Below are 22,473 nucleotides of genomic sequence, written 5' to 3'. Positions count from 1 at the left end.
CACAACAGCCTACTACTTTGGCTCCTCTGCCAATCACACTCAATGACGAGCTCGCAGACAAATTGAAGGCAAAAGATTCCGGCATGTACTTGACTGAGTTTAACCTTGAAGTCTTATTGGTTTCGACTTTTGCTGGCAGTGCGAGTTGTAAATCGGCCTGGTCGAATACATCGGCCTTCCATTGATAGTTCGACTACCATAGCCACTGGCAATGCCTTCCTGCATCATCCACATATAAAATATTCTCTTGATGCTCATCTTCACTGCTGCTGGATCCAAAACGCATTCATACGAATTTCATCCTCCAGCGAGCTCGGCAGCACCGTCTTCTCCGCCTGGCTCGCCCTCTCTTCACTAATCACAAACTCGGGCGGCAGCTTCACGTCCCCGGTGCCCTTGCCCAGTATCATGTTCGCCGCCGCCACGCCGCTCCTCGACGCCGCCGGCATGCCGTGGCCCGTATATCCCGCACTTATATACAGACCTTTCCCGCCGCCCAACCCCTCGGGCACCTCGCCGACCCACGGGTGCCTGTCACGCGAGTACCCCATGATACCCGTCCATTCGTACGTGGCCTGCAGCTCTTCCGCCTCGCCGCCCTCCTGGCCAGGGCGCAGCTCGAGCACGTTATACGAGGCCGTGCGTAGACGCGCGCTGATGTCCGGGTCCGTGACGTCGTCGCGCGACGTGCGGCTGCGCGCGGCAGCATCGCCGGACCGCTCGCCGCCGAGAATTAGCACGCCGCTGCCGCCGTCACGCTGCGCCAGATAGTCCTCGCCACCGGCGGCGGTACCCCAGATGTGCGTGTGCGCCAGCGGCGTGTACCCCTTGGGCGGCAGTAGCGCCGACACCTGGCCGCGCGTCGGGCGGATCAGGCCCGTCATCTTGGGCAGCAGGTGCGACGTATAGCCGTTGGTGGCGAGTAGGACCTGCTTGGCGACGACCTGACCTCGGGGGGTGTGCAGCACCCAAGAGGCGCCGTGCCTTTGGAGGTGCGTCACGGGCGTCGTGGTCTGCAGGTTGAACCGCGGCGGCTTCTTCGTCGTGTCATTCTTGCGCAGCAGCATCTCCAGAACCCAGGCCACGAGCTTGTACGGCCACACCTTGGCCGCGTGAGGGTGCACCACGGCGGCGCGGGCGTCAGGCACGCGCAGCTTCTTCAGCTCCTGCGCGTCTTCCACGTAAATGGCCTTGTCCGCGAGCGACGGGTGGTGCCGGCGCAGCAGCCGCACATTGTCCTCGGCGGTCTGAGCCTCCTCCTCGGTGGCGAGGCGGCAGACGGCGCCGACAGACTGCCAGTCGCACGGCACCTTGTTGGCGCTGACAAAGTCACGCATGAAGAAGTAATTGTCGAGCTCAAACTGCGCAATGTTTGGCTTGCTGGTGAATACCATTGGGTGGCAGTGGCCGCCATTCTATAGAGCCACACCGTGGTTAGTCAAACAGACATAGAGTAGCATGTATGAAACCACGGTATGTGACGTACGCGGCCCGTAGCTCCCCAGCAAGCCTCTCGCGCCTCGAGCATGAGAACATTGCGCCCTCCCTCCACGAGCTCTCTCGCGGCAAAAGTGCCTGTAATGCCGCTGCCCACGACGACAACGTCGGCATGATCGGGAAGTTTGTCTGTCGTGCGGTGGCCCAGCAGCTCCGGCGATGGGTCATGGTGCCAGTAGGAATGTGTACTCTCGGGCGTCGGCAGCTCTGCCTGGCCCTCTTGAAATTTAATCTGCGTCATGATGAAAGACAAGCATGGTAAAATCACCAACACAAAATGTTTCTTCGCTTTTTCTGATGGCCGCCTTGATGAATCAACAGCCTGGTGATGTTGAGAGTCGAGAGTAGCTGAGGTGGGGGTGCTCGGCTCTTATCAGGCGGGCGAAGCGCCTGCAGGCGACATGGAGATCCTTCTAACAACGGCGCGCCCTACGCAGCCTGATGACGACTGTCACGGCGCGTCGATTACCAATCGTTGCAAACGCCGGATATATTGGCCGCTTGGCCAGCCAAGGAAATTGCCCTGTTTGATGCATGTCCTCTACGCGCCAGCCCAACAGTTCGCTCAAGAGTGCATTGGCCTATTGAGCCGCCCTTGACCAATGGCGTCATCGAAAGTCACGAAGCAACAAGGAGTTGTTGTAAGCCATAATATGTTCATACCATTTGATCGTTAGACTCATGCGCAACAAATAAACCACCACTAATATGTTTGCAACTCCCCTTGCTGAGTTCCATATCCCTTCCAGGTCCTATCGATGTCCTCCCATCTACTATGATACGTCTATATTTACATGATCCTTAAACGCCAAATCATCCGAGTAGTAAGCATCTCCCTGTTCTGTGGCAATATAAGCCAGATTCTGTGTAACCTTTCCTTTTGTCTGCTTCCAAAGCATGATATCCTTCCCCATATATATATAGTTCCGAGCTGGCCCTTGAGCTCTGTATCCACCGGCCATATATCTAATATTGCAAGTATAATTCGTTAAGCAGCGTCGCCGTTTCGGCCCGCCATTATTTCTGTAGCGGTGCTGCAGACGCGTGCGCGTGGTATGTGTTGTAAAGCCAAATAACTCCCAGTAAATCATGTCGTAGTGTAACTCTGTACTGCTTATGGCTGTCCTTTTTTCGTTGGCAGCGACTTGCAAATTTTGTTGCTAAGCCATAGGATTCATGCCATGTTTCCAACAACCGAGCGCTATCTTCTCGTACATTTCCCAGTACTGCTTCCAATCCAATCGAAGCTAGAGGTGTATTCTCTCGAATGTATCCAGCATTGCCCTTAGGCTAGATGCGATGCTTGCCTGGGACCTTAGACATCCGTCATTTCGGTATCGCTATCGACGGCAATAGCGACCGGAGGCATATCTTCTAGTCCCCAGCTTCCTTCATAGACGGTTGCAGGCGCATTGCGGTGTTCAGCAACCCACTGCAGGCCCTCAAACTCCAAGACTTGGTCGATGCGGGGTCTGTCGCCGGGTTCCTGAGCGGTCATCCATCGAACAATGGAGTCGAGAGAGCTTGGGTGGAAGGCATCCACCATGAAGGTAGGTTGCTGGCCAAAATCGCGGTTCTTGAAGGCATCCGGCACATTTCCTCTGCTGTGCTTGTTGGCCAACAGCTCGCTGCTGTGCACGACTTCAAGGGGAACACCGCTGGCATCACGCTGTACTTCGCTAGAGGGCGTCCAAGTAAGACTGGGAACTTCTGAAAGATCTCCAGATCGGAGTGCAATCCAGGTAGGACCGTTGTCCGGAAGCACGACATTGGCTGCAACCTCCAGAGTGATGAGTCCGAGAGAAAAGACATCAGCAGGCTGACCGACCTGGCCCTTGAGCATTTCGGGGGCCATGTACTCTCTGTCGCCTTCAGTGTCCACACTCGATGTGGCGGAGCAGGCTTGTGCCAGACCAAAATCACTGATCTTCAGAGCACCCTCGAAGTTGATGAGAATATTGGCGGGCTTCATATCCAAGTGCATGAAGCCAGCGTCGTGGATCTCCTTCAAGCCCAGAGAGAGATCCTGCAGGATCTTGAAGATGCGGAAATCGTCCAAGCGTCCACCACGGCCGACATTGCCGAGAAACTTCTCAAGCGTACCTTCCTCGCAATACTCCGTTTGGATGTAAAGATGAAAGTTGTGCTCCCAGTCATCAATGTAGTGGACGACATGCTCAGCATGGGACAAGGCTTGAAGGATGCGGGCTTCACGTAGCTTGAGCTCACGGTCCTTGGGGCCGTGGTAAGAGTGTCTGCTCTTCTTCACAGCGTACACCTGGCTCTTCGTCGGGCTTTGACCAAGATTTTGACCTGGCGTCATAGACAGCGACCCAGAGAATAGGTTCTGGTTTGTCTTGGTGACACGGTAGACCGTTGAAAATTCGCCCTTGCCCACCTGCTCGACCTTGTCAAACTTTGAGTACAGGCTGGCATCGATGTCGAGGTCACTGGTGCGGTCGTTGACAGGAGTCACAAAGATGCTGGTAGAAGAGCGAAAGTCTCTGCCAGCGGTGGGTGTGACGGGAGGTGGCATCGAGTTCTCGGCGGATTCGTGAATCTGTGAGAGGGAGAGCCTGCTTGTATCAAGCGGTAGCATACCCTCGTGCGGAGTCTGAGGAGTACGTTGTCTCTCAATAGGAGACGCGGTTGATGATCTCGGAGGGATCTGCTTGACAGCAGAGAGCGGAGGTAGCGCAAACGTACGGTTGGCACTGGGACTCTCGAGAGACTGCTCACTCAGGTTGCTCAGACTGGGGGTCAATAGATTCTTGGTAGGCGTTGGCGGAATGTCGGTGTCCAAGGTGCTGGTAAGATCGGTATTTTCGCCAAACAGCGCGCGATCCTCGCCATCGAGACTGAGGACGCTGCCCCGACGAGCACCGAGTCCAGACGGGCCGCGCTGGAAAATGTTCATTCCCTTTGCGGTATTGCCAAATGTGTCGGGGGCACGAATAGGTGCAGCCGAAAATGGTGTAGATGGCATACCAGCAAAGGAACCCCTGCTGTTGCCTCGCTTTCTCAGGCCGCTGCCCGCTTGAGGGGGGAAAGTTGCAAACGGGTTGCTGTGCTTCTTGCATGGCGTGTCAGGCGGCGCAAATTTCTTGTCAGCCTCCTCCTCAGGATTTCGGTTCACCTTCGAAATCAGGCCAGTCGAGTTGAAGGCGCCAATCCATAGATTTGTGTGGTTTGGCGTGGCAACCGCCTTTGTGTGGTCATGCGTGGGTCGCGCGGTAGGACGGGTGGCGTTAAGAGGAAGAGAGCGCGAGAAGGGGTGTGGTTTTGGTCGTTCAAAGCTGGGCCTGACTGGTGCGTAAAGAGCAGGCTCCTCTTCAGTCAAGCTGTTTCCAGAGGAAGACGTGGTTAAAGTCTTGGAGAGAGGATGGGGTTGGTGCGATTTGCTATCCATCGGGTGGATGGATGCGTTTGGTAGAGGAGACACATTAGAGAATGGGCTATCTCTAGGCACCTGCGGGGGTACAAAGTGGTCGGTAGATAGCCGTGGCCTGCTTCTACCGGGAGTCGAGGGGTCGGAGGCCAGCTGCGCGAGTTGGCGCTCACCAGTGCGTCTACCCAAAGATCGCTGCTGCAGGGTTGATTTGCGGAGAGAAGATGAGCGCTTAGGAACGGAAGATGAGGATGAGGGGGAAGAGAAAGCGTCGCCGTGAAAAGCTACAGGCATCGCTGATAGCTCGTATTCAGGATGCGCGTCCTCGTGAATGTCAAAACTTTGTGACGAGGTGGTGTTGCTGCCAAAAATGCTAAAGCCTTCTGGGGTGCCCAAGGTGGCGATGCCGTGCATGCTGCGGCGTTTGGCCACCGGGCTGCCTTGATTGGGATGATCAAGGTTCATAGTCGCATCACTGCGCTTGAGGGCACCAGTGGTCGAGACCATGTATTCGGGAGTAAGGTCCAGAGCCTTGAGGAATGCCGACTGGGAGGAGCCCGAAACGTCTAGATGAAGACTGTGGCGCGACGGTTTTTTATCGAGACTCTTGAGAATGGCGGCGCAGCTCCTTGGGTTTTCCTGGCCAGGCGAATACCGAGCTCGAGGGGATGCCGACGTGGCGGGACGCGCGTAGTTGATGGAATCCGAGGTGTTGTTGAGGCTGCGTTTGATCGGGCTCTTGGGCGAGGCGCGGCGTGCCAGCTGGCGGGCGGGGGAGAGCGTTTTTGTTGACTTCGCGCTGCGCAGCGAAAGGCGGACGCTAGGACGGAGCGGCGTCAACACGGGCGGCTGCAAGGGCGTAGTAGACTGCACAGGTGGCGGCGCAGGAGGTGCAGACTGGGGATGCGCAGAAGCAAGCCGGTGTTGGTGTTTCGGCGTGAGCACAAAGCGTCTAGAAGGAGTTCTGGGCGAGGCTGGCAACGAATGGTCGGAGCTTTGTGAGCTTGTGCGAGAGAGAAATTTGGAGGGGGATCGCGACAGAGAGCGGCGGAGGGTGCGGACAGCAGAGGTAACATCAATCTGATGGCCATGCGTGGGAGATGGCAGAGCCAACGTCCCGCCCGAGTTGGAGAATGACATTGTGTTGTCTTGTGAGGAATGCGCGGCGAGTACCTTGACAAGCGGGGCGCAGCAGACGAGGAATGTCGACGAAACAGTTGCTAGCCCCAAGAGGCAAACTTGAGAGGCAGAAACTGGAGAGACCGAGTCGAATGGACGGTTTTAAAACAAGAAAGCAAAAACTCTGGGGTTTGGGTATATAAAACTAGGTGTCGATGGTGTTTCGAGGTATCAAACGGAGCGTCGAGGTCGTTATATGGATGACGGCAGTTTTGGCTGCTGAGTGAGAGCAGATCTAGGAAGCCCAAAAATAGAACAGGACTGGTTAGGTCGGCACCATGACTCGGCGATTGCGGTAGCAGAAGCAGCCAAGAAAGTGAAGCTGGTGGTCAGCGGCGCAGACCGTCGATGGTGATGCGGCGTTGTCGAGTCGTCGGGTCAGGAGAGGGTGTTAGCGCATGGCGGGTCACAAGGGACGGGCACATGCAAGTCGCTCCTGCGAAGCGAGTCCGTGTCGCTTTCTGTTTCGTTTGCAACGGGATGGCCACTTGCTATCACGTTTGCCACACAAAAGAATCTGTCGTATCTGGACGCCCTCAACGATGCGATGGTCCACAGGCGGTCGAATATCGCACCACAGCCCGCTCTGCTCAGCCAACAACCATACCTCCCGGGCAATGGCGGCGCAGTGTCTGAGAATAGGGCGAATTTCGTCGATATAGAAAAGGGTAGACTATTTCCGACAACAAGGGCGAGCGAGGCGGATGGGGCGGCGAGACTCTCAGTCGAAGGGGTTGTCGATGGTGCGGACAGGCAGATATGTGAGGAATGCAAAAAAGTAGGCGCAAGGGATTCACGCCAGACAAGAACGCTGGTACTAGTAGTTGGGTAGACTCAGCAGGATGGGCAAATGGGTACCAAGAAGGAGTTAGCGCAGGTCGATTGAGTCCACTCTGACAGGCCAAAAAGTTGGAATCCTTCTGGGTTTGCTCCGGGTCGGGTCCTGGGACTACCAGTAGGACTGACTAGCTATTTGACGGGGGGCGTGGAGATGGGCGCTGGGCTGGCGAGTCGCACAAGAGAAGATGTCGCGACAAGGCGGGTGACGCATTTGTTTACCGTCTTTCCTGAATCGGCTAGCGTGTCGCGCCCGAGACGCGTCGAGAAAGAGGCTGCTTCTGGGCCCACAGCCGGGGAGGGGCCAGGCCACAGGGCTTCTGGTGCTTCTACAGGGGATAGCGGCGAGCTTACAGGGGGCAGGAGGGGGGGGACGAGTCCACTGAGTCCACTGTCCCGCCCACTGGAGTCCACTGGAGCCCACTGAAAGCCACTGCCCCCAAAGGCAGGCGGACGCAGCCGTTCTCAACCGCTGGGGCGGGCGTTGCCAGCGCTGTTTGGGGGACAAGAGGCTGCTGTAAACACTCTCCAGCGGAGGAGGGTTCGTCTCTCCTCGCCTCGCCTCGCGCCGCACCGTTGATGGCTTGAAGCACCACCTTCACCACTCGTTCTCTCAGGGATGCCAAATTGCACGCATTCTATGCTAATTTCCACTGCCAATACCCTTCATTTCTCATGTTTGCCATGCTATTGCCAATCCTGCTATTACCAGGCGCTCCTTTTCGTTCGCCGGACAGGCAACAGGGTGCGTGCTGCTGCTGCTGCTGCAGAGTTGCAGCCAGTACGAGCTCAGCGTCCTGTTTGTTGTTATTGTTATTGTTTTCTCCCCCGCCTCCTCCTCCTCCTCCTCCTTCTCCTGTGTGTGTGTGCCACTCCATCATCCTGCAGCGTCTTTCTTCTTTTCTTTATGTGTGTCCAGCCACTTGCAGCCAGCCTGTCCAATCCTCAGCCGACCCTCCAAGACCTTTGGAAACCCCGGGGGGTGTTGAGGAGCGCCATGGCCCTCTGCGAACCAAAGAAACTCTGCGACAATGTCTCTGGTGCCACTGTTCCACGGTTCCACAACACGTTGTGCATCAGCGTTCAGGCAGGTCGGTCGTGAGGTCTCAGGCTCTCTCTGCCAGTGCTGGATGGCTGGTACTGTTGGCGCCAGGTACAACAACGCTCCAAGCCTCAAGAGACCACACCTGTCGGACGGCACGCGCACATCCCAGGCACATCTGGCAGCAAGTAATCGCCTGCCGAACAACTAGTTACTCCATAAGACTTTTGCCACGCTGTAATGCGTCAGGCTATGCCAAGTGCTAACGTGTACCGTCCACATTGGCCTTGTTTGGACCCTGTAAGCCCAACTTTGGGCCTCAATCAGAAGACCCTGACATCTGGCTGCCGCTCTGCAGCCATCTCTTCATCCTTGTTTCTCTCTGCCGAAAAAAGTGTCTTTTCTCTGTGTTTTTGTCTCTTCTCTGCTGGTACAAGAAAACAACATCGGCCAATCTCGGCCTGGCCATCAGCCGCGCTCTTTGCTTTTCGCCACCACTTATGCCAGAGACAACTTCTGCCTTGGTCTTGCTCAGCCTCTAATACTGGTCTTTGAGCAGTCTTACCAAGCCCCAAGCTACCACAGGGTCGTCCACATCATCGCCTACATCATGTCCCGACTTGCAAGTCCACGTAGGCATTCAGCGGTAGTGGGTCGTTGACGTGATGGGGCAGCCGAGCAGTCATGCTCTCTCGTCATGTATTGCGCTGCCGATGCCCAACGTTTGCCACTTCAGGCACTCATCGCAGGCTTTTTTTTCTTCAATTGCTGCCTGCTTCCTCTTGCCGCTTGTCCGACTGCGAAGGCGCAGCCCTGTGTTGGACCAGCGGTTGAGATGCTCGTCGTACAAGTCGCGAGGTTCGTCACTGTCCAGATCGGGACAAAACAAACAAAGGCCATTGTTGTTGTTGTTATCATATTCAATTTTACCCCTATCCCCGGGCCTCTCTCCACACTACGGGGCCAGGTTGGCATTGGCATCATTAATTGCAGCTCAGGAGAAAGTCCATCGAGGCCGTGGGCAAATCTGCTCCGTGCAAAGTTCCCCTCTGCCATCGCACTTTTCAACCCCTTTATTCGATACTTGGACCATAACCCCAGTCGACGTCTCGTCCGCCCAGCCCACGCTAGCTGCGGTCTAGCAGGGCCGACCCGCAGGAGACGGAGTCGAACCCGGCCGTTCCGCCCACCGTGTCGTTTCCGTCTTGCCCTCTTGGGCTGAACTCCTGCTCTTGAGAGGAGCGCGTGGTCCTCGTAGCAGGTCAGTATCAGTAGCTCCCCATCATGGCACCCCAAGGACTCGGACTCGGTGCACTATCATCGTTCTATTTTGGCATGATGCTGAATTTATTGGTACGGGGAGAGTCGCAACCCTTTACTCGAACCCTTGGCGCTTCCAACCGCCCAGGGACCCCGTCTTCCAGAATGCCTGTCCCTAAAAATACTTGTCATTTATTAGTACTCACGCAAACTGGTGGGCGCAGCGATAACTGATTCGCGAGCATGGGACCCGAATCTCAAACGACTCGGCCTCTGTCACGGCCAGAGGCCTCTCATTGCCGCCTTGAGTCGTCTCGCAATTAACCAGCCCAGGTCTTGCCAACGCCTTTCCTCTGGTGGCCCATTGACCCCTTCTTTGCTGTTTTATGCGAGTAACAAGGTGACCTTCTGCGGAGCCCTGATTCTTTCCTGTGTCTCTTCGTGGAGCAGACCGATGTGCGCGTCTGTGTCTCTGACCGCCCTGCGTAGAAGTCGGCGCGAAGCCTGTCCTATTCTGGGTAGCGCTGGTAACACCCTGCAGACCACAAGGCGGTAAAGAAAAAAAACCACATTTTTTTCGAGGCTTCTCTCTGTGTTGCTCACCGCATCTGGCATGCTACGACTGCCGCATTCTAAACTACGAGGCTGGGTGAGCACCTGGCGTGACACGATGCGGCACCCTGCTGGTTCCTTTCTTGCCAGGGCAGGTCTGCAAGGGAACAGGCGAGCGCAAGGGCATGGGGTGCTGGTCGCTCATTGACCGCCTCACGCACAGTGCATGAACGGCAGACTAGACGGGTGGCTGGATGAATTATCGCACTTTTTAATTATCTGGTGGCGGGGAATCCTGACCGGAAGAAAATACCCTGGTCAGACGAATAACAAGGGCAACGCGTCGTGCATCGTGAGACCAGGTTCGTGGTGGATGTCTGTGGATTTGCTTGCCCTAACAGGCGAGCCCGAGATAAGATGCAGCCGTCATGGTTTTATTCTTGGACTACCCTATATCTGACCAAATTTAATGAATATGTCGTAATGTCTTGCGAATTGTTTATTATGCGCATGAAAAACAATGTTTTTGTTGGGTTGCTAAGCTATATAGTACGATTGTACATGAGTATTGGTAATCCTGGTGACGAAATGTATCCTTGGCAGTGCGCACTTCTTGCGACGGACCGCAACTCAGCTCTGACTTACACGACCGACGCTCTCCCGAGACGACGGCGAGCCGAAACAAGCGTGGATGTTCCTATACGCACACACGACCAGAAGCAACATTCAAGCACAGACGTGGTTGGCCAAAAGGCGAAGAATTGTCTTCACACTAATTAAACAAAAAACGCTACATGCTTCCACATCTCTACAACGCCTCGCCATGTTTCACACACCATCATACGACTGAGACTTCTCATCTTGCGTAACCCGGCTAATACAATTCCATATTTTCCAGATGAATCAACCCGTTAGGGGGCTGCCATGAGCAAAAAGTTAGCCATTGATCGAGCTTACGGAATAGAGAATGGGCATTGCAGACTACAAATCCCACAGTAAAACAACTCACCGGTGTAAACTGCCTCAGCTTGACGCCGGCCTGGCGAAACACGGCCGCCGTCTCCGTGTCCATGCTGTAGCCGTGCGCGTAGACGACCTCGCTGATGCCGACCTGGCAGATCTTGATGCTGCACGTGAGGCACGGGCACGTGTCGCAGTACAGGACGGAGCCGCCGCGGATTCGCTCGCGCCCGGCCTCGAGCAGCGCATTCTCCTCGGCGTGGATGCACAGGCACGTCGAGAGGCCGACGCCCGACGAGTTGCCGCTGTTGCAGCGCGGGCACCCGCCGTCGGCGCAGTTCCGCAAGCCGCGCGGCGTGCCGTTGTAGCCGGTCGACAGCACGCGCTTGCCCTCGCCCACGAGCACGCAGCCCACGCGCCGCTTCATGCAGTTGGAGCGGTGCGCGGCCAGCGAGGCCAGCGACATGAAGTACGTGTCCCAGCCGGGGCGCAGCCGCTCCGGGTTGGGAATGTCGAGCTTGCCCAGCGTCGCGTACAGGTGCGCGAGCGACGGTGACGTGTTGAGCAGCCGCACCGTCGCGCGCGAAATGAGCGGCTGCAGGCCCCTTTGCGGGCAGTACAGGTGCGTGTCGTTTTCTGCGGCAAAGTCCTCGAGCGACAGCGCGCCGGCGCCCACGGCCTCGGCTCGCGCCGTGTGTCGCCGCCAGCGCACGAGCAGCGGCGCGTCCGTCGAGATGAGCATGACAAAGGGCCGGCGCAGGAACACGTCGAGCACCTTTTCTGTGGGGACGTCGGTCGTCACGAAGCGGCTGCGCCAGCTGAGCGTGACGAAATCCAGCAGCGCCTCGGCCGTGTCAAAGGTGTGGCTCTCATGCCGCCCTCTCACGACCAGCGACTTGGACGAGTTGCTCCCTTGAGCGGCCGAGTCAGAGACGGCGGCTTCCTCTGTAGGGCTGGATCTGACGCCGTTGGCCCCCTTGGAATCGCTGCGCAGGTGCAGTCGCTTGAAGCCATGGTGCTCAACCAGGTATTGCGCCACCGTCTTCTTGCCCGAGCATATGCCTATTCCGCAGCCGTTAGCACCTTGCTGAGTCTCGGCTTTTCTTTAGCACGACTCATCTTACTTCCGCAGATACCAATAAGCATTTTGAGCCGGATGCAACCCGTCAAAGACCTGCAGGTGGGCTTTTAATTTTATTCTGCAAGACGACGTTGAACAGGGTTGACGATTGATGAGGGACGTGTCTCGGGCGCGGTTCAAGGTGGGTCTTCGCGCGTGTAATGGCTTTCCGCCCTCAGCTGTCAAGATTGAGACAACGGCCCTTTCCCGCCCGGGATAATTGTGGACGGGGACAGAGAAGCTGAAACAACGGAAGAATGCATCCAAGAACAGCAGATATTGACAGACTCAAGCAGCTTGGCGACTGCTGCAAAAAACGAGACTCGGTTTATTACGTCGACGAGCTATTCTGGTAGTCATGCATTAATGTCATAGAGACGAAGGGAAAGCAACAAGAGCTTACAGCAAGAGAAAAAAAGCATTCTCATTACGAAAAGCATAGTCTTTCAAAGGCTTTTCCTTGCGTACGAGTGCGATTGCATTTGAATGAAGTGCAAAAAGAGAATGTTCTCCGGTACAGGGAATCGAACCCTGGGCTGCTCGGTTCCATGTTGAGAGCGAGCGATGTTAGCCACTACACCATACCGGATGTTTTCTTGTTGAATAAGCGTCGCTTAATTGTGTATATGAAGGCTCATTCGAAACTGTGGCCGATTCCAATCAGATCTGTCTTCAGACAATGTAGGTCTTAGGTGCCTTCTGTCTGTTCAATAAAAGGTTGACGACTGCCGCCAAATAAAGGCTCAGAAAACATGGCGCTGGAGGTTTCTTAATTTCCTCAACTATTCTTGGGTTTCCGGTCGCCATTTTCCCATCTTCGGTGGCGGCTGCCCTTTCGAGGCGCTACAAAAGCCCCGCGGCGGGGCAGCCGACCAGGGCATCATCTGCCTGCCTGCTCAAGCTGTCATGACCGTCTCGGTCAGATGACAAACGACTCGCAATTCATCACAACGCTTTGAGCGCCGAACTGATCATCAATAACCACTGACCATATATTCGACTGCAAATTTAAACCGCTCTCCGCAATACCGCATTTATAAACCAGCAATCGCAAGCGACCTGCGCACGGAGCCTATACCAAGCTACCGACCGTTTGCGACGACCGCGCGACAGCGCAGCAACAACCATGGCGACTCCTTTGCAGTTTGCCCCTTTCACATCCGAGATTGAACTACCGTTCTACTCTGCGCTCTTTGCGTCCAAGCTCGACTATGACAAGCTGGACGATTCGGCGCGCGGCGTTCTCGGACTGTATGAGCCGCGAGCGGAGCAGCCCGAAACGAGCTGCAAGATGCAGATACTGGGCAATGCCTTGACAAGCAAAAAGTATGCCAAAACGCTGCATTTGAAGTTTTGTCACAGTGCAAGCCTTGAGACGCGTGGTTCCGCGACTGACAGTTGAGGCAGTGCGCCGCTGGGGACAGCTAGAGCTGAAGGTATCATACGAAACGTAAACACACTTGAGGATTTCAGGAACATGGACAAGACTGCCATGCTCAAGACGGCTGGACGACAGGTGAGAGCAAAAGAGACACTGTAATAAGTCATTACTGATCAAAGCAAGATCTGGGATGCCATCAACGACGGCACAATATACTCGGTTCCTTCGCTCCTCTCCTCATTCGTCATCCTATCCTATGCCGACCTCAAGAAATATAAATTCACATATTGGTTTGCCTTTCCGGCGCTTCATTCCGACCCTTCCTGGCGCCGGTCGGGCCCCAGCGAGCGCCTCACATCAGACGAGACGACAGCCTTGGTCGACAGGATCGGTACATGGCGCTACTCGGTCGACGGCCGGGAGCACGGCTTCTTCCTCGCGAAAAAGGTCCATGGTCCCGAGAGCGACAATTATGACGAAAACAGAGACGAAGGCGAAGACATGGAGCCTGACGCGGAGGCTGAGACGGCCGCCAGCAAACTGCCATACCACTGGAACGTGGGCTCGCTGCGACGCTTCGAAGACGGCTTCTTCAACAACGTTTCCGAAGAGGATCAGTACATCTGCTTTGTCGACTCATCCACACATGCGGAAGGGCCCTCCTGGCCGCTGCGAAATCTGCTCGTGCTGATCCGCCAGCGATTCCGCCTGACCAAGGTCAAGATTCTATGCTACCGAGACACGCGCGCACGGCGGCACGAGGCGAAGAGCATCATCCTTCCGTTGGAGATGGATGCGGTCGGGAGCATGGAGCTGACGGAGATGCCCAAAGTCACTGGCTGGGAGCGCTCGCGCAACGGCAAGCTCCAGGCGCAGCAGGCTAACCTGGGCGAGTACATGGACCCCGCCCGCCTCGCCGACTCGTCCGTCGATCTTAATCTCAAGCTCATGAAGTGGCGTGTAGCGCCGGACCTGGACCTGGACGGCATCAAGAACACAAAGTGCTTGCTTCTGGGCGCCGGCACGCTCGGCGGCTACGTGTCGCGCAACTTACTCGGATGGGGCGTCCGCAAAGTGACCTTTGTCGACTACGGCCGGGTCTCGTACTCGAACCCGGTGCGGCAGCCGCTGTTTGAATTCGAGGACTGCGTCGGCGGCGGGAAACCAAAGGCCGAGGCGGCCGCTGCCATGCTCAAGCGCATCTACCCGGGCGTGGATGCTCAGGGTCACTCGCTGTCGGTGCCCATGCTGGGCCATCCGTTCACGGACGAGGTGCGCACAAAGGCGGATCTGGACAAGCTCAAGGCGCTGATTGACGAGCATGATGTGATTTTCCTCCTAATGGATACGCGAGAGTCGAGGTGGCTGCCTACAGTCATGGGCAAGGCCGCAGGCAAGATTGTCATGAACGCAGCGCTGGGCTTTGATTCATACGTGGTCATGAGACATGGCGCCGAGACGATGCAAGAGGGCCATTTACCGCTGGGATGCTACTTTTGCAATGACGTCGTTGCGCCAGCAGATGTAAGCCTGCCCTTGCTAGTATCAACGCGAACTACAAACTAACCAATGCTCTCTCTAGTCTATGAAAGATCAGACTCTCGACCAACAATGCACGGTGACCCGCCCTGGTGTGGCCGGCATTGCGTCGGCCCTCCTCGTCGAGATGCTCACCAGCCTGCTGCAGCACCCGCTCAAGAACGCCGCGCCGGCGCCGCAGCAGCCCGTCTCCTCGGCTGAGCGCGATCCGCCCAACCATCCGCTCGGCCTGGTGCCGCACCAGATCCGCGGGTACGTGTCTACGTTTTCGAACCTCGTGATCCGCGGGCAGAGCTACGACTGCTGCAGCGCGTGCAGCCCCAAAGTGCTGGCTGCGTACCGCGATGACGGCTGGCAGTTCCTCAAGCGCGCCCTGCAGGAGAAGGACTACGTCGCTGAGCTGTCGGGGCTCGCCGAGGTGCAGCGCCGCGCCGAGGAGCTGTCGGGCGAGCTGGACTGGGACGAGGAGGACGAGGGCGTTGCGGGGAATGACGATGGCGAGGGCGAGCTGCTGTGACGGGAACGACCGGGACGGTAGACTAACGTCGGTCAAATGAGATGGGAAGCGAGAAGTATGAGGTATCTAGACGTGGGCGATGGTTGGGGTGTGGGAATAGACAGGGCTGTCGAGCAGGATCAAGAAAGAGGTGGACAATGGCGCATACAAGGAACATTCTTACTTGCCTTTTTTTTTTTTTTTTGCAGGATTCTTTGTTGGAGTTTTTCATAATGGATATTCATACAAGAATGACAATTCTTTATTCTTCTTAAACGAGTCTTGAAAGAAGCCGTTTGCGGTCTCCCATTCGGCCTAATAAGGGCGTTGTTGCTAGCTCATGCCAGTGTTTGCGTCGGTGTAGTTCAAATGTGGCGGTGCGAGGAACCCATGCGAGGCTGGGCCACATCGGCACAATGACTGATCAAGATGAAACCCAACGTTGCAGTCTCACGGCACACACCACCAGCGTTGAGAAAACCAATCGGCAAGCTGGAGCGATTTCAGGCCATGGACGATGTTGTGCAGGACATCCTCAGTACGGTGGAATGTGGTTCGGTGGCTCGATCCACTGGCGTGGAAATGGTGTGGCGGCGTCTGCAGCCTGACGTAATGATGGGCGGATAGCGTCACCACCACGACTACGGCGATTTGGTAGAACAGTTTATTCACAGCTTCGCGATTGAGGGCTCGCAGCAAGAGATATATTAAGGGAAAATCTTTGGATTGATGGGTATCGAAGAGAAAATTACCGTGGCCAAACATCGCCCGTGTTATGCAACCCAGCGACCCTCCGCATCTCCAAGTTCGTCATTAGAAGAGCAGAACAGTAGTGGACCGTTGCTCATCACACCAAAGAAGCTAAGTAAAGCAAAGGAAACAAGTCGCGGTCGGCCGTCGTGTAGATTGAGGGAGCGTGCGAAGAAGTGTCGCGACAGTAAAAAAAAAAAAATTGGCAAGTGAGAAGAAATGCGCCGAGGCGCAAAATGAGCGATAGAGTGAGCGTTCGCGACAAGAGCCGAGGCGGAAACAACTCAAGAAAGCTAGTACAGCACTTTTCGCAGGCTCAGGCCATGATGAGAAAGCGCAGCTGATGAGCTTGAAAGGCCTTGGCAGACGCTGCCCGCCGTGGGGGGCTTGGCGGATTGCACAGGGGAAGTCATTGGTGCAATGGCTAAGCTCTTGTCGCGACCCTCACACGAGGCGCGGGGGCGCACTTAATACTTGAGAATGATGTAGAGAGCGTGGATGATACCGGGAATGTAACCTGGAGGAGAGATGTTAGTAAAGAGGCAACACTGCGAGGGGGCGCAGCGCGCGAAAGCTGGGAAATGAAGAGCGTACCAAGGATGGTCAAGCAGATGTTGATGCAGAGGTCGGCACCACAGCCACGCTCGAGAAGAACACCCACGGGAGGGAGGATGATGGCAAGGAGGATTTTCTAGTGGATTTGTTAGTATTCGAGGAGAGAGAAAAAATTAAACCCCGAAAAGAAGACCTGGCGAGGTAGCTGGTAGACGTACGCAGATGTCGCTATAGAGAGGTTCACGTTAGCTCGGCTGCTTCGGAAGAAACGGGCATCATGGCGCGCCGCCAGCTCCAGAGGAAGCAAAAGGGCGCGCTACGGGCTTGGGATGCTGGCAGCAGCTCGTCGCAGCATGCGAGAGCAGGAACAGCAGCAGCGGGAATGGGGGTTCAGCTTACCTAGCGGTGAAGGCCATTTTGTCGGATTGATGTCAACGAAAGATGTTGTGTTGTTTTGTATATGTTTTGATGAAGTGGTGGTGGAGGACGAGGACAAGAACTATGCTGGAGGAGGAAATAGAGAAAAGAGAGCCGATGGGAGGCGGGGGGGGAAGAGGGCAGCAAGAAGCTTATAAGAAGAATTTAAACTCGGCGCGGGCCTGGGCTCCGGGAGAGAGAGGGGGGGGGGGGGGCGCAAAGGCTCCAGACAGGTAAACTTGGCAGGCGGAATGGGAAAGCGAAGCTGCTTTCCCAGCTCTCTCTCTCTCTGACTCTGGTAGGGCCGCTCGCTCGGGGAACTGGACGGACTGACTGGTGGTTGGGCGAATGAATCTGGGCGCAAGCCAGCAGCCCCAGCCCACCCCGACGACGACAATCGCTGTTCGCTGTAACCGTCGCTGGGGCCGGTGGCTCCGCCTTGGCCGGACACGGACTTTGCTAAGCCACAGCAACAAGCCAGGGCAGGGCCGCATGGCAACAATGCCCAGACTGCCTGCCGAGCTTCTTTGTGTGGCAGTGATTGAATTCGATTCTCTTTTTTGCCATCTGCTAATTTTGGTTCATGTGGAAGCGGCTTTTCTCTTGTGCGCGCGAGTCCTTGCTACTGTCGCAGCGTTGCACGGCAGCTGGCCGCGCTGGAGAGTTTGACTGACGACAGGAAGCTCCGAAAAGGTAGCTTCGGCAGGTCGCCCCACTGCCTCATGCGCCCAATCGGCAGAGCAAGCTTGGCCTGGCTCGCTTTCCTACCTGCTACTGACAAGTCCCTGCCTGTTCTCTTTCGCTCTACTCTTCCACCGCTGTACACAGGCGAGGAAAACTGCATTTAGTACTGGATAGAATGATACTCTTTTGCATAGATTTCATCAACGATTGACTGATTTACTCGCGACAAGACGAAAAAAAAAAAAAAAAAAAAAACCAAACAGGGCGTGGGGCAAGCTTTCTTTCAGAGCTCGGGTACTGCGTCATCGACAAGCCACAGTTGCTGGCGGCCGAGCTCCACTGGGTCTACCAGTACTACTGATACTAAATTTTTTATTATTTATCCTCCCTTTTTTTTTTTTTGCTTCTGGGTCTTCCGAAGTAGGCCGAAACCGCAGATGGCATAGTTCGCCTTGCATTGTAAAAAGCTTTTTCGCGAGATCCGCAAACAAACATCGGTGATGCATCGAACAAGGCGAGAAAAGGATGAAGAGGAAACGCACAAAATAAAACCGTAAAAGGGAATGAGGGCTACCTACACCTAGGAAGAAGATGAAAAAAAAAAAAACCTGCAGTGGCAGCTTGGTCAGATGACTACCCAACGTTGTAGCTACACTCGTTGACTCGCTGCCAAAACAACTGAGACGTCGTCTCATCGCTGATCCGGCTCCCCTTGGCGACGCCTGGGCGTATCGCTGGGCCACATGCCCACTGTAGCTTGTACGTCATTGGGGGCTTGCGAGCTAGGTACACATGTCGCCGGACGAACCCTGCCCTGTCTTTCAGCCAAGTTGCTGTTGCGACATTGCTTGGCCGTGGTATTCTAAATTAAAACCAATGCAGCAGGCCTTTTGCCCAATACTGCAAGTGAGCCAAATTTACCCCATACCGCAATCACTGGTCCTTATTGGCTGTCTTCCTCTTGTTAGCCCCTTGCTCTGCTGCTGTGTATCCATATAAACGCCCCCAGAGTAATCGTTGGGAACTCGGAGCAAGGAAACGATCGCGCAAACCGTTTTTCGCTTCCCTGCTTTCTACCTTCATTCTCGGACCAGCGTTGCCGTTGCAGCGTTTTTCTGATTTTGCGCCACACACAGTCATCTCCTTTATTGTGGCAAAACCGTGCGTCGTTGACATCACCGCCACACGCCCCGACGGCGCAAAAGATTACCATTACATCACCCTCACGTCTTCTGTCCTCTCCCGCTCTGCATGCGTGGCGCAGCAGCCGTTGTAACCGTGATTCTCTTTTTAGCCATGCCTGTTGCTCACAATGCCACTTGGCATGCGACATTGCTTTCCTCGAGTTACCTCATTTTGACGCAACATTCCCAGCTTCAAGTCTGTCAATCTGTCAGTCAGTCTCTGTAGCCAGTTCCCCTTGTGGTCGCCCGCTCGCCAGAGACCTGCATGCAATCTACATCTAGCCGGAGTGGCTGTGCTGGGCTGGGCTGCAGTGTAATGTCGGAAGAAATGCACTCAAGCAGGCCTCGTCACACGCTCCTCCTGCATACCGGTACTGGTATCCGTACATTGATTAATGTCACCACAAAATAGTGTCGGCAAACGCCGAGGCGGCAGTGCTGCGCTCGGGTTCCGCGCCCACACAAGATGCGTTTGCTGACACTAGGTGCTTGGCATAATGGCGAAGCTTGTCTTGTCCGCCTGCAGCCCTTGGGCGGTGTGCTATTCACGGCGCTTAGGTAGATGACCTCTTTGTATTATCAGTGTCACCTTGTCGCTCCGAACCTTGCCCATTCACAGTGAAGCAACGGGCAAAGCCCAATTCGCCGACGAAGACGGGCCGCCAACTGCTTCCTCCGATTCACCAATTTTCAGCGTCGTAGAATTCAATTGTGTATTATAATTACAGCCCAGTCTCAGCGCCGGACCAGCCCAACGCTATTCCCAGATGTTACATGCGATAGACCACAGCACATCTCACATTCCTCTTCGAAGCAACCCCCCCTCCTCCTAATCAGCCTTGACCGCAGGCCCGGCCAGCCTCTTGCCGTACAGCACCGTGCCCGCCAGCAGGCTCCCCGCCGCGGCGCCCAGGTACGCGCCCACGACAATCGTCACCGGCCAGCGCTGCCAGTCGCGGTCCCAGTCGAGCGGGATCGGCACGGCGCCCAGCCACGCGCCCGCCGCGGCCCCGGCCAGCCCGCCAAACGTCTCGTCGAGCGGCGCTGCGGCGCCCGCCACCGCGACGAGCGCCGGCCGGTCCAGCCCGCGCGCGTACACCAGCGGGAAGACGGCCAGCAGCGCAAAGTGCGCCGCGCAGAGCAACGTCCCCGCCGTGTGCTCGAGGAACGGCGCGCCAAAGAGGACGAGGAGCGCGTACAGGGCCGGGATCGTCAGTGTCGAGAGTGCGAGGGCGATGATGGCGCTCTGTGGAGGGGGGAGGATACAAGTCAGTATAAAAGCAAGGGACACGTAGAGAGACAGACGGAGAGGTCGATGCGGGGCATTGTATGATTTTACGTACAGTAATGGGATTGGCACCCCCGTCATTCTTCTTGAGCTTCTCGCCCGGCCGTGGCTTCTTGCCCGTCTTGCTCAGCGACGATCCGGCCGGAGGGATGCACAGCGCCGCATAGACGGCCTGGATGGCGGCCACCACCGGGAGCGCCCTTCGCAGCGCCGACGCGGGATCTGCGACGAGGTTGTCCATTTGCCACGCCAGTAGGCTCAGCAGCACCGCGACGCGGCCCAGGGAGACGCCCTTGGCCAGAGGCGAGTCGTAGACCGGAATGGGGTGTAGTAAGATCTTGAGCTTGGTGTCGACGGCCGCGACCTCGGAGGCGCTGGCCGTTGTCGTTGTCTTGGCCGAGGACATTGCGTTTTCGGACGAGGGGTGCGTGCCGGACGATGGTGGGATGTTGCAGTATTTCGACGAGGCCGTCAGGGTGTGAAGCTCTGCGCGCCATTACGGTGGCTGCATCTCCATCGCGAAGTCACGTGCAGCTACCCTGCCAGGCTCGAGGCCAGTCAGTCATCGCCATGCGCAAGAACAATTTTATTTTGATTCTGATTTTGAGTAGATGTCGAAGCAGTAAAAGTCTCCTTTGTACAGTTGTAATTTCCAAAAAGAAAAAAAAAAAGGTTCACGCCTCCTCGGCTGCTGATTTACTCCTGTCGGCGACTTAACCCGGTAGGAGAAAAAAAAAGATTAGCACGCCGTGGGATACAGCTGTTCTAGCATCTCCCCAGATCCTCTAAAAAAAGAAATGAAAGCAAAACAAGTCACATTAAAAATAAACATTGACGATTCGTCGCCGCATTAGGGCTGCAGAGTCATTCCTAGGTCAGCTGGTATTTCCATCAGGCTGAGTGGCCTGCCGCACACAACACATCACGCCACATCCGGGACCGCCCCCAAGCCCAGCGGCCGTTCCGCAAAGAACCGGGCCTCGCGCCGTCGCCGCCCGGCTTCTCCCCTCCAAATGGTGCCACATTCGCTGCGACTCAGCACCACACCCTCCCGGGGGTCAATCAGACGGCGGCGGCCCTCACCCAACCTTGTGCCTGAGGTGGTGTGATTCCTGGCCGTCGGCGGCCTGCTCGTCTGCCCATTGTGCCGCCACATTGGCACACAACACACCCGGCAAGGCTATGAAGCGTGTTGGCGAAAGTCTTGGGACAGACAACGTTTTCCGTCGTCGGGGGGCTACGGCTGAAAGGCACCACAGACATGGAGATGAGGAAAGCATACAAAAGGGCGGCGAGTTGGCTCTCGTTGGAGTTGGTTCTTGTTCAGAATACCAAGCCAATTCATCCATACAAGAAACAACTCTACTCACTTGTATACTTACAAGCCTCACCACTCAATCCTATCGTCGAGCTAGCAAACAACCAACCCTACTCTTTACGACCCTTGACGAAATTTTTATCATCACTTCACACTATTCTCATTTTATCAAAATGACACCTATTGTCCGCATCGCCGCCCGCCGCCAGTTTTCCATGCTGCAGTCACTGCGTGCCGCCGGCCGGGCCATGGAGTCGCATCCCTTTGAGCGCCTGCCCAAGACCCAAAAGTCTGCTCCCGCCGACTGGGCTGGCGACGTGAAGCGTTTTGGCACACAACTCGCCATGTAAGTCAAGCCCCTCCTCCAAATATCTCGTGCCTCGTTCCGAAACTGACCGCCCCCTAGGTTTGTTCCCGGCATTGGCCTGCTGCTTGGCTGGCCGCTCCTCGCCGCCAAGGGTCTGGATGGTCACATTTAAAGACATCGAGAAGAAGGTCGCGTTATGCATGGAATCTCTCAAAAAGCAGTGGCCGAACGGATTCCCTGAAAGGAAAAGACATATAATATTCTCATTTCAATTCCCTTTGTTATGCATCATCTATTGGCGTTTGGGTGGTCACACTACTATCAAGGAATATATGCCCTTGGGCATCACGGATAGCATCTCCATTTAGCTAGCTTTTCATTAAAAATCAAGCCAATCGTCCAACACAGTCCGAGTCCAATAATAGCCCACAACCATTTTTCTGTCATTTTCCCCCTCCAACCCCAGGCATCCTCACTTTGGCAGACTGAGCACCGGGTACGTTCCGCGACACCCCCGGTGAAGCTCCCGGACATCGTTCCGCCCCGGTTCGTCCCAACTCGATGGCAATATACCAGAAACTCGCATGCATCATCGGCACATGTATTGGTCCCCCGTCCGTTTCAATTGCCGTGACCACCCCCAACGCCAAACGCCAGCACCAGGCTAGGCTAGTCCTTTGTCGGTAGCGACTCTTCCCCCGCATTGTAAGGGGGGCCTG

General features: G+C 55.9%; 6 protein-coding genes across 6 annotated transcripts; 2 read left to right on the top strand and 4 right to left on the bottom strand.

Moving 5' to 3' along the window:
• Positions 1–260: 260 nt before the first annotated feature.
• On the bottom strand, positions 261–1,738 carry LMH87_000522 (uncharacterized protein; the record flags this gene model as incomplete). Its single annotated transcript, XM_056198441.1, has 2 exons — positions 261–1,415; positions 1,487–1,738. The coding sequence occupies 2 exons, from the start codon at positions 1,736–1,738 to the stop codon at positions 261–263; spliced, it is 1,407 nt and encodes a 468-aa protein (XP_056055390.1).
• A 1,074-nt stretch (positions 1,739–2,812) lies between these two features.
• LMH87_000521 (uncharacterized protein) lies at positions 2,813–6,025 on the bottom strand (the record flags this gene model as incomplete). The annotated part of the gene is made up of 1 exon (XM_056198440.1): positions 2,813–6,025. One exon carries the CDS (start codon positions 6,023–6,025, stop codon positions 2,813–2,815), a length of 3,213 nt encoding a protein of 1,070 aa, XP_056055389.1.
• A 4,604-nt stretch (positions 6,026–10,629) lies between these two features.
• Positions 10,630–11,861, bottom strand: LMH87_000520 (uncharacterized protein; the record flags this gene model as incomplete). Its single annotated transcript, XM_056198439.1, has 3 exons — positions 10,630–10,674; positions 10,765–11,777; positions 11,840–11,861. The coding sequence occupies 3 exons, from the start codon at positions 11,859–11,861 to the stop codon at positions 10,630–10,632; spliced, it is 1,080 nt and encodes a 359-aa protein (XP_056055388.1).
• A 1,100-nt stretch (positions 11,862–12,961) lies between these two features.
• Positions 12,962–15,272, top strand: LMH87_000519 (uncharacterized protein; the record flags this gene model as incomplete). The annotated part of the gene is made up of 4 exons (XM_056198438.1): positions 12,962–13,161; positions 13,243–13,351; positions 13,400–14,740; positions 14,799–15,272. 4 exons carry the CDS (start codon positions 12,962–12,964, stop codon positions 15,270–15,272), a joined length of 2,124 nt encoding a protein of 707 aa, XP_056055387.1.
• Positions 15,273–19,670: 4,398 nt separating this feature from the next.
• Positions 19,671–20,535, bottom strand: LMH87_000518 (uncharacterized protein; the record flags this gene model as incomplete). The annotated part of the gene is made up of 3 exons (XM_056198437.1): positions 19,671–19,701; positions 19,861–20,087; positions 20,185–20,535. 3 exons carry the CDS (start codon positions 20,533–20,535, stop codon positions 19,671–19,673), a joined length of 609 nt encoding a protein of 202 aa, XP_056055386.1.
• Positions 20,536–21,311: 776 nt separating this feature from the next.
• On the top strand, positions 21,312–21,926 carry LMH87_000517 (uncharacterized protein; the record flags this gene model as incomplete). Its single annotated transcript, XM_056198436.1, has 2 exons — positions 21,312–21,793; positions 21,854–21,926. 2 exons carry the CDS (start codon positions 21,312–21,314, stop codon positions 21,924–21,926), a joined length of 555 nt encoding a protein of 184 aa, XP_056055385.1.
• Positions 21,927–22,473: the final 547 nt, after the last annotated feature.

Source organism: Akanthomyces muscarius, chromosome 6 (assembly GCF_028009165.1).
Source record: "Akanthomyces muscarius strain Ve6 chromosome 6, whole genome shotgun sequence".
Lineage (NCBI taxonomy): Eukaryota > Fungi > Ascomycota > Sordariomycetes > Hypocreales > Cordycipitaceae > Akanthomyces > Akanthomyces muscarius.
This window is presented reverse-complemented; position numbering and strand designations above follow the sequence as displayed.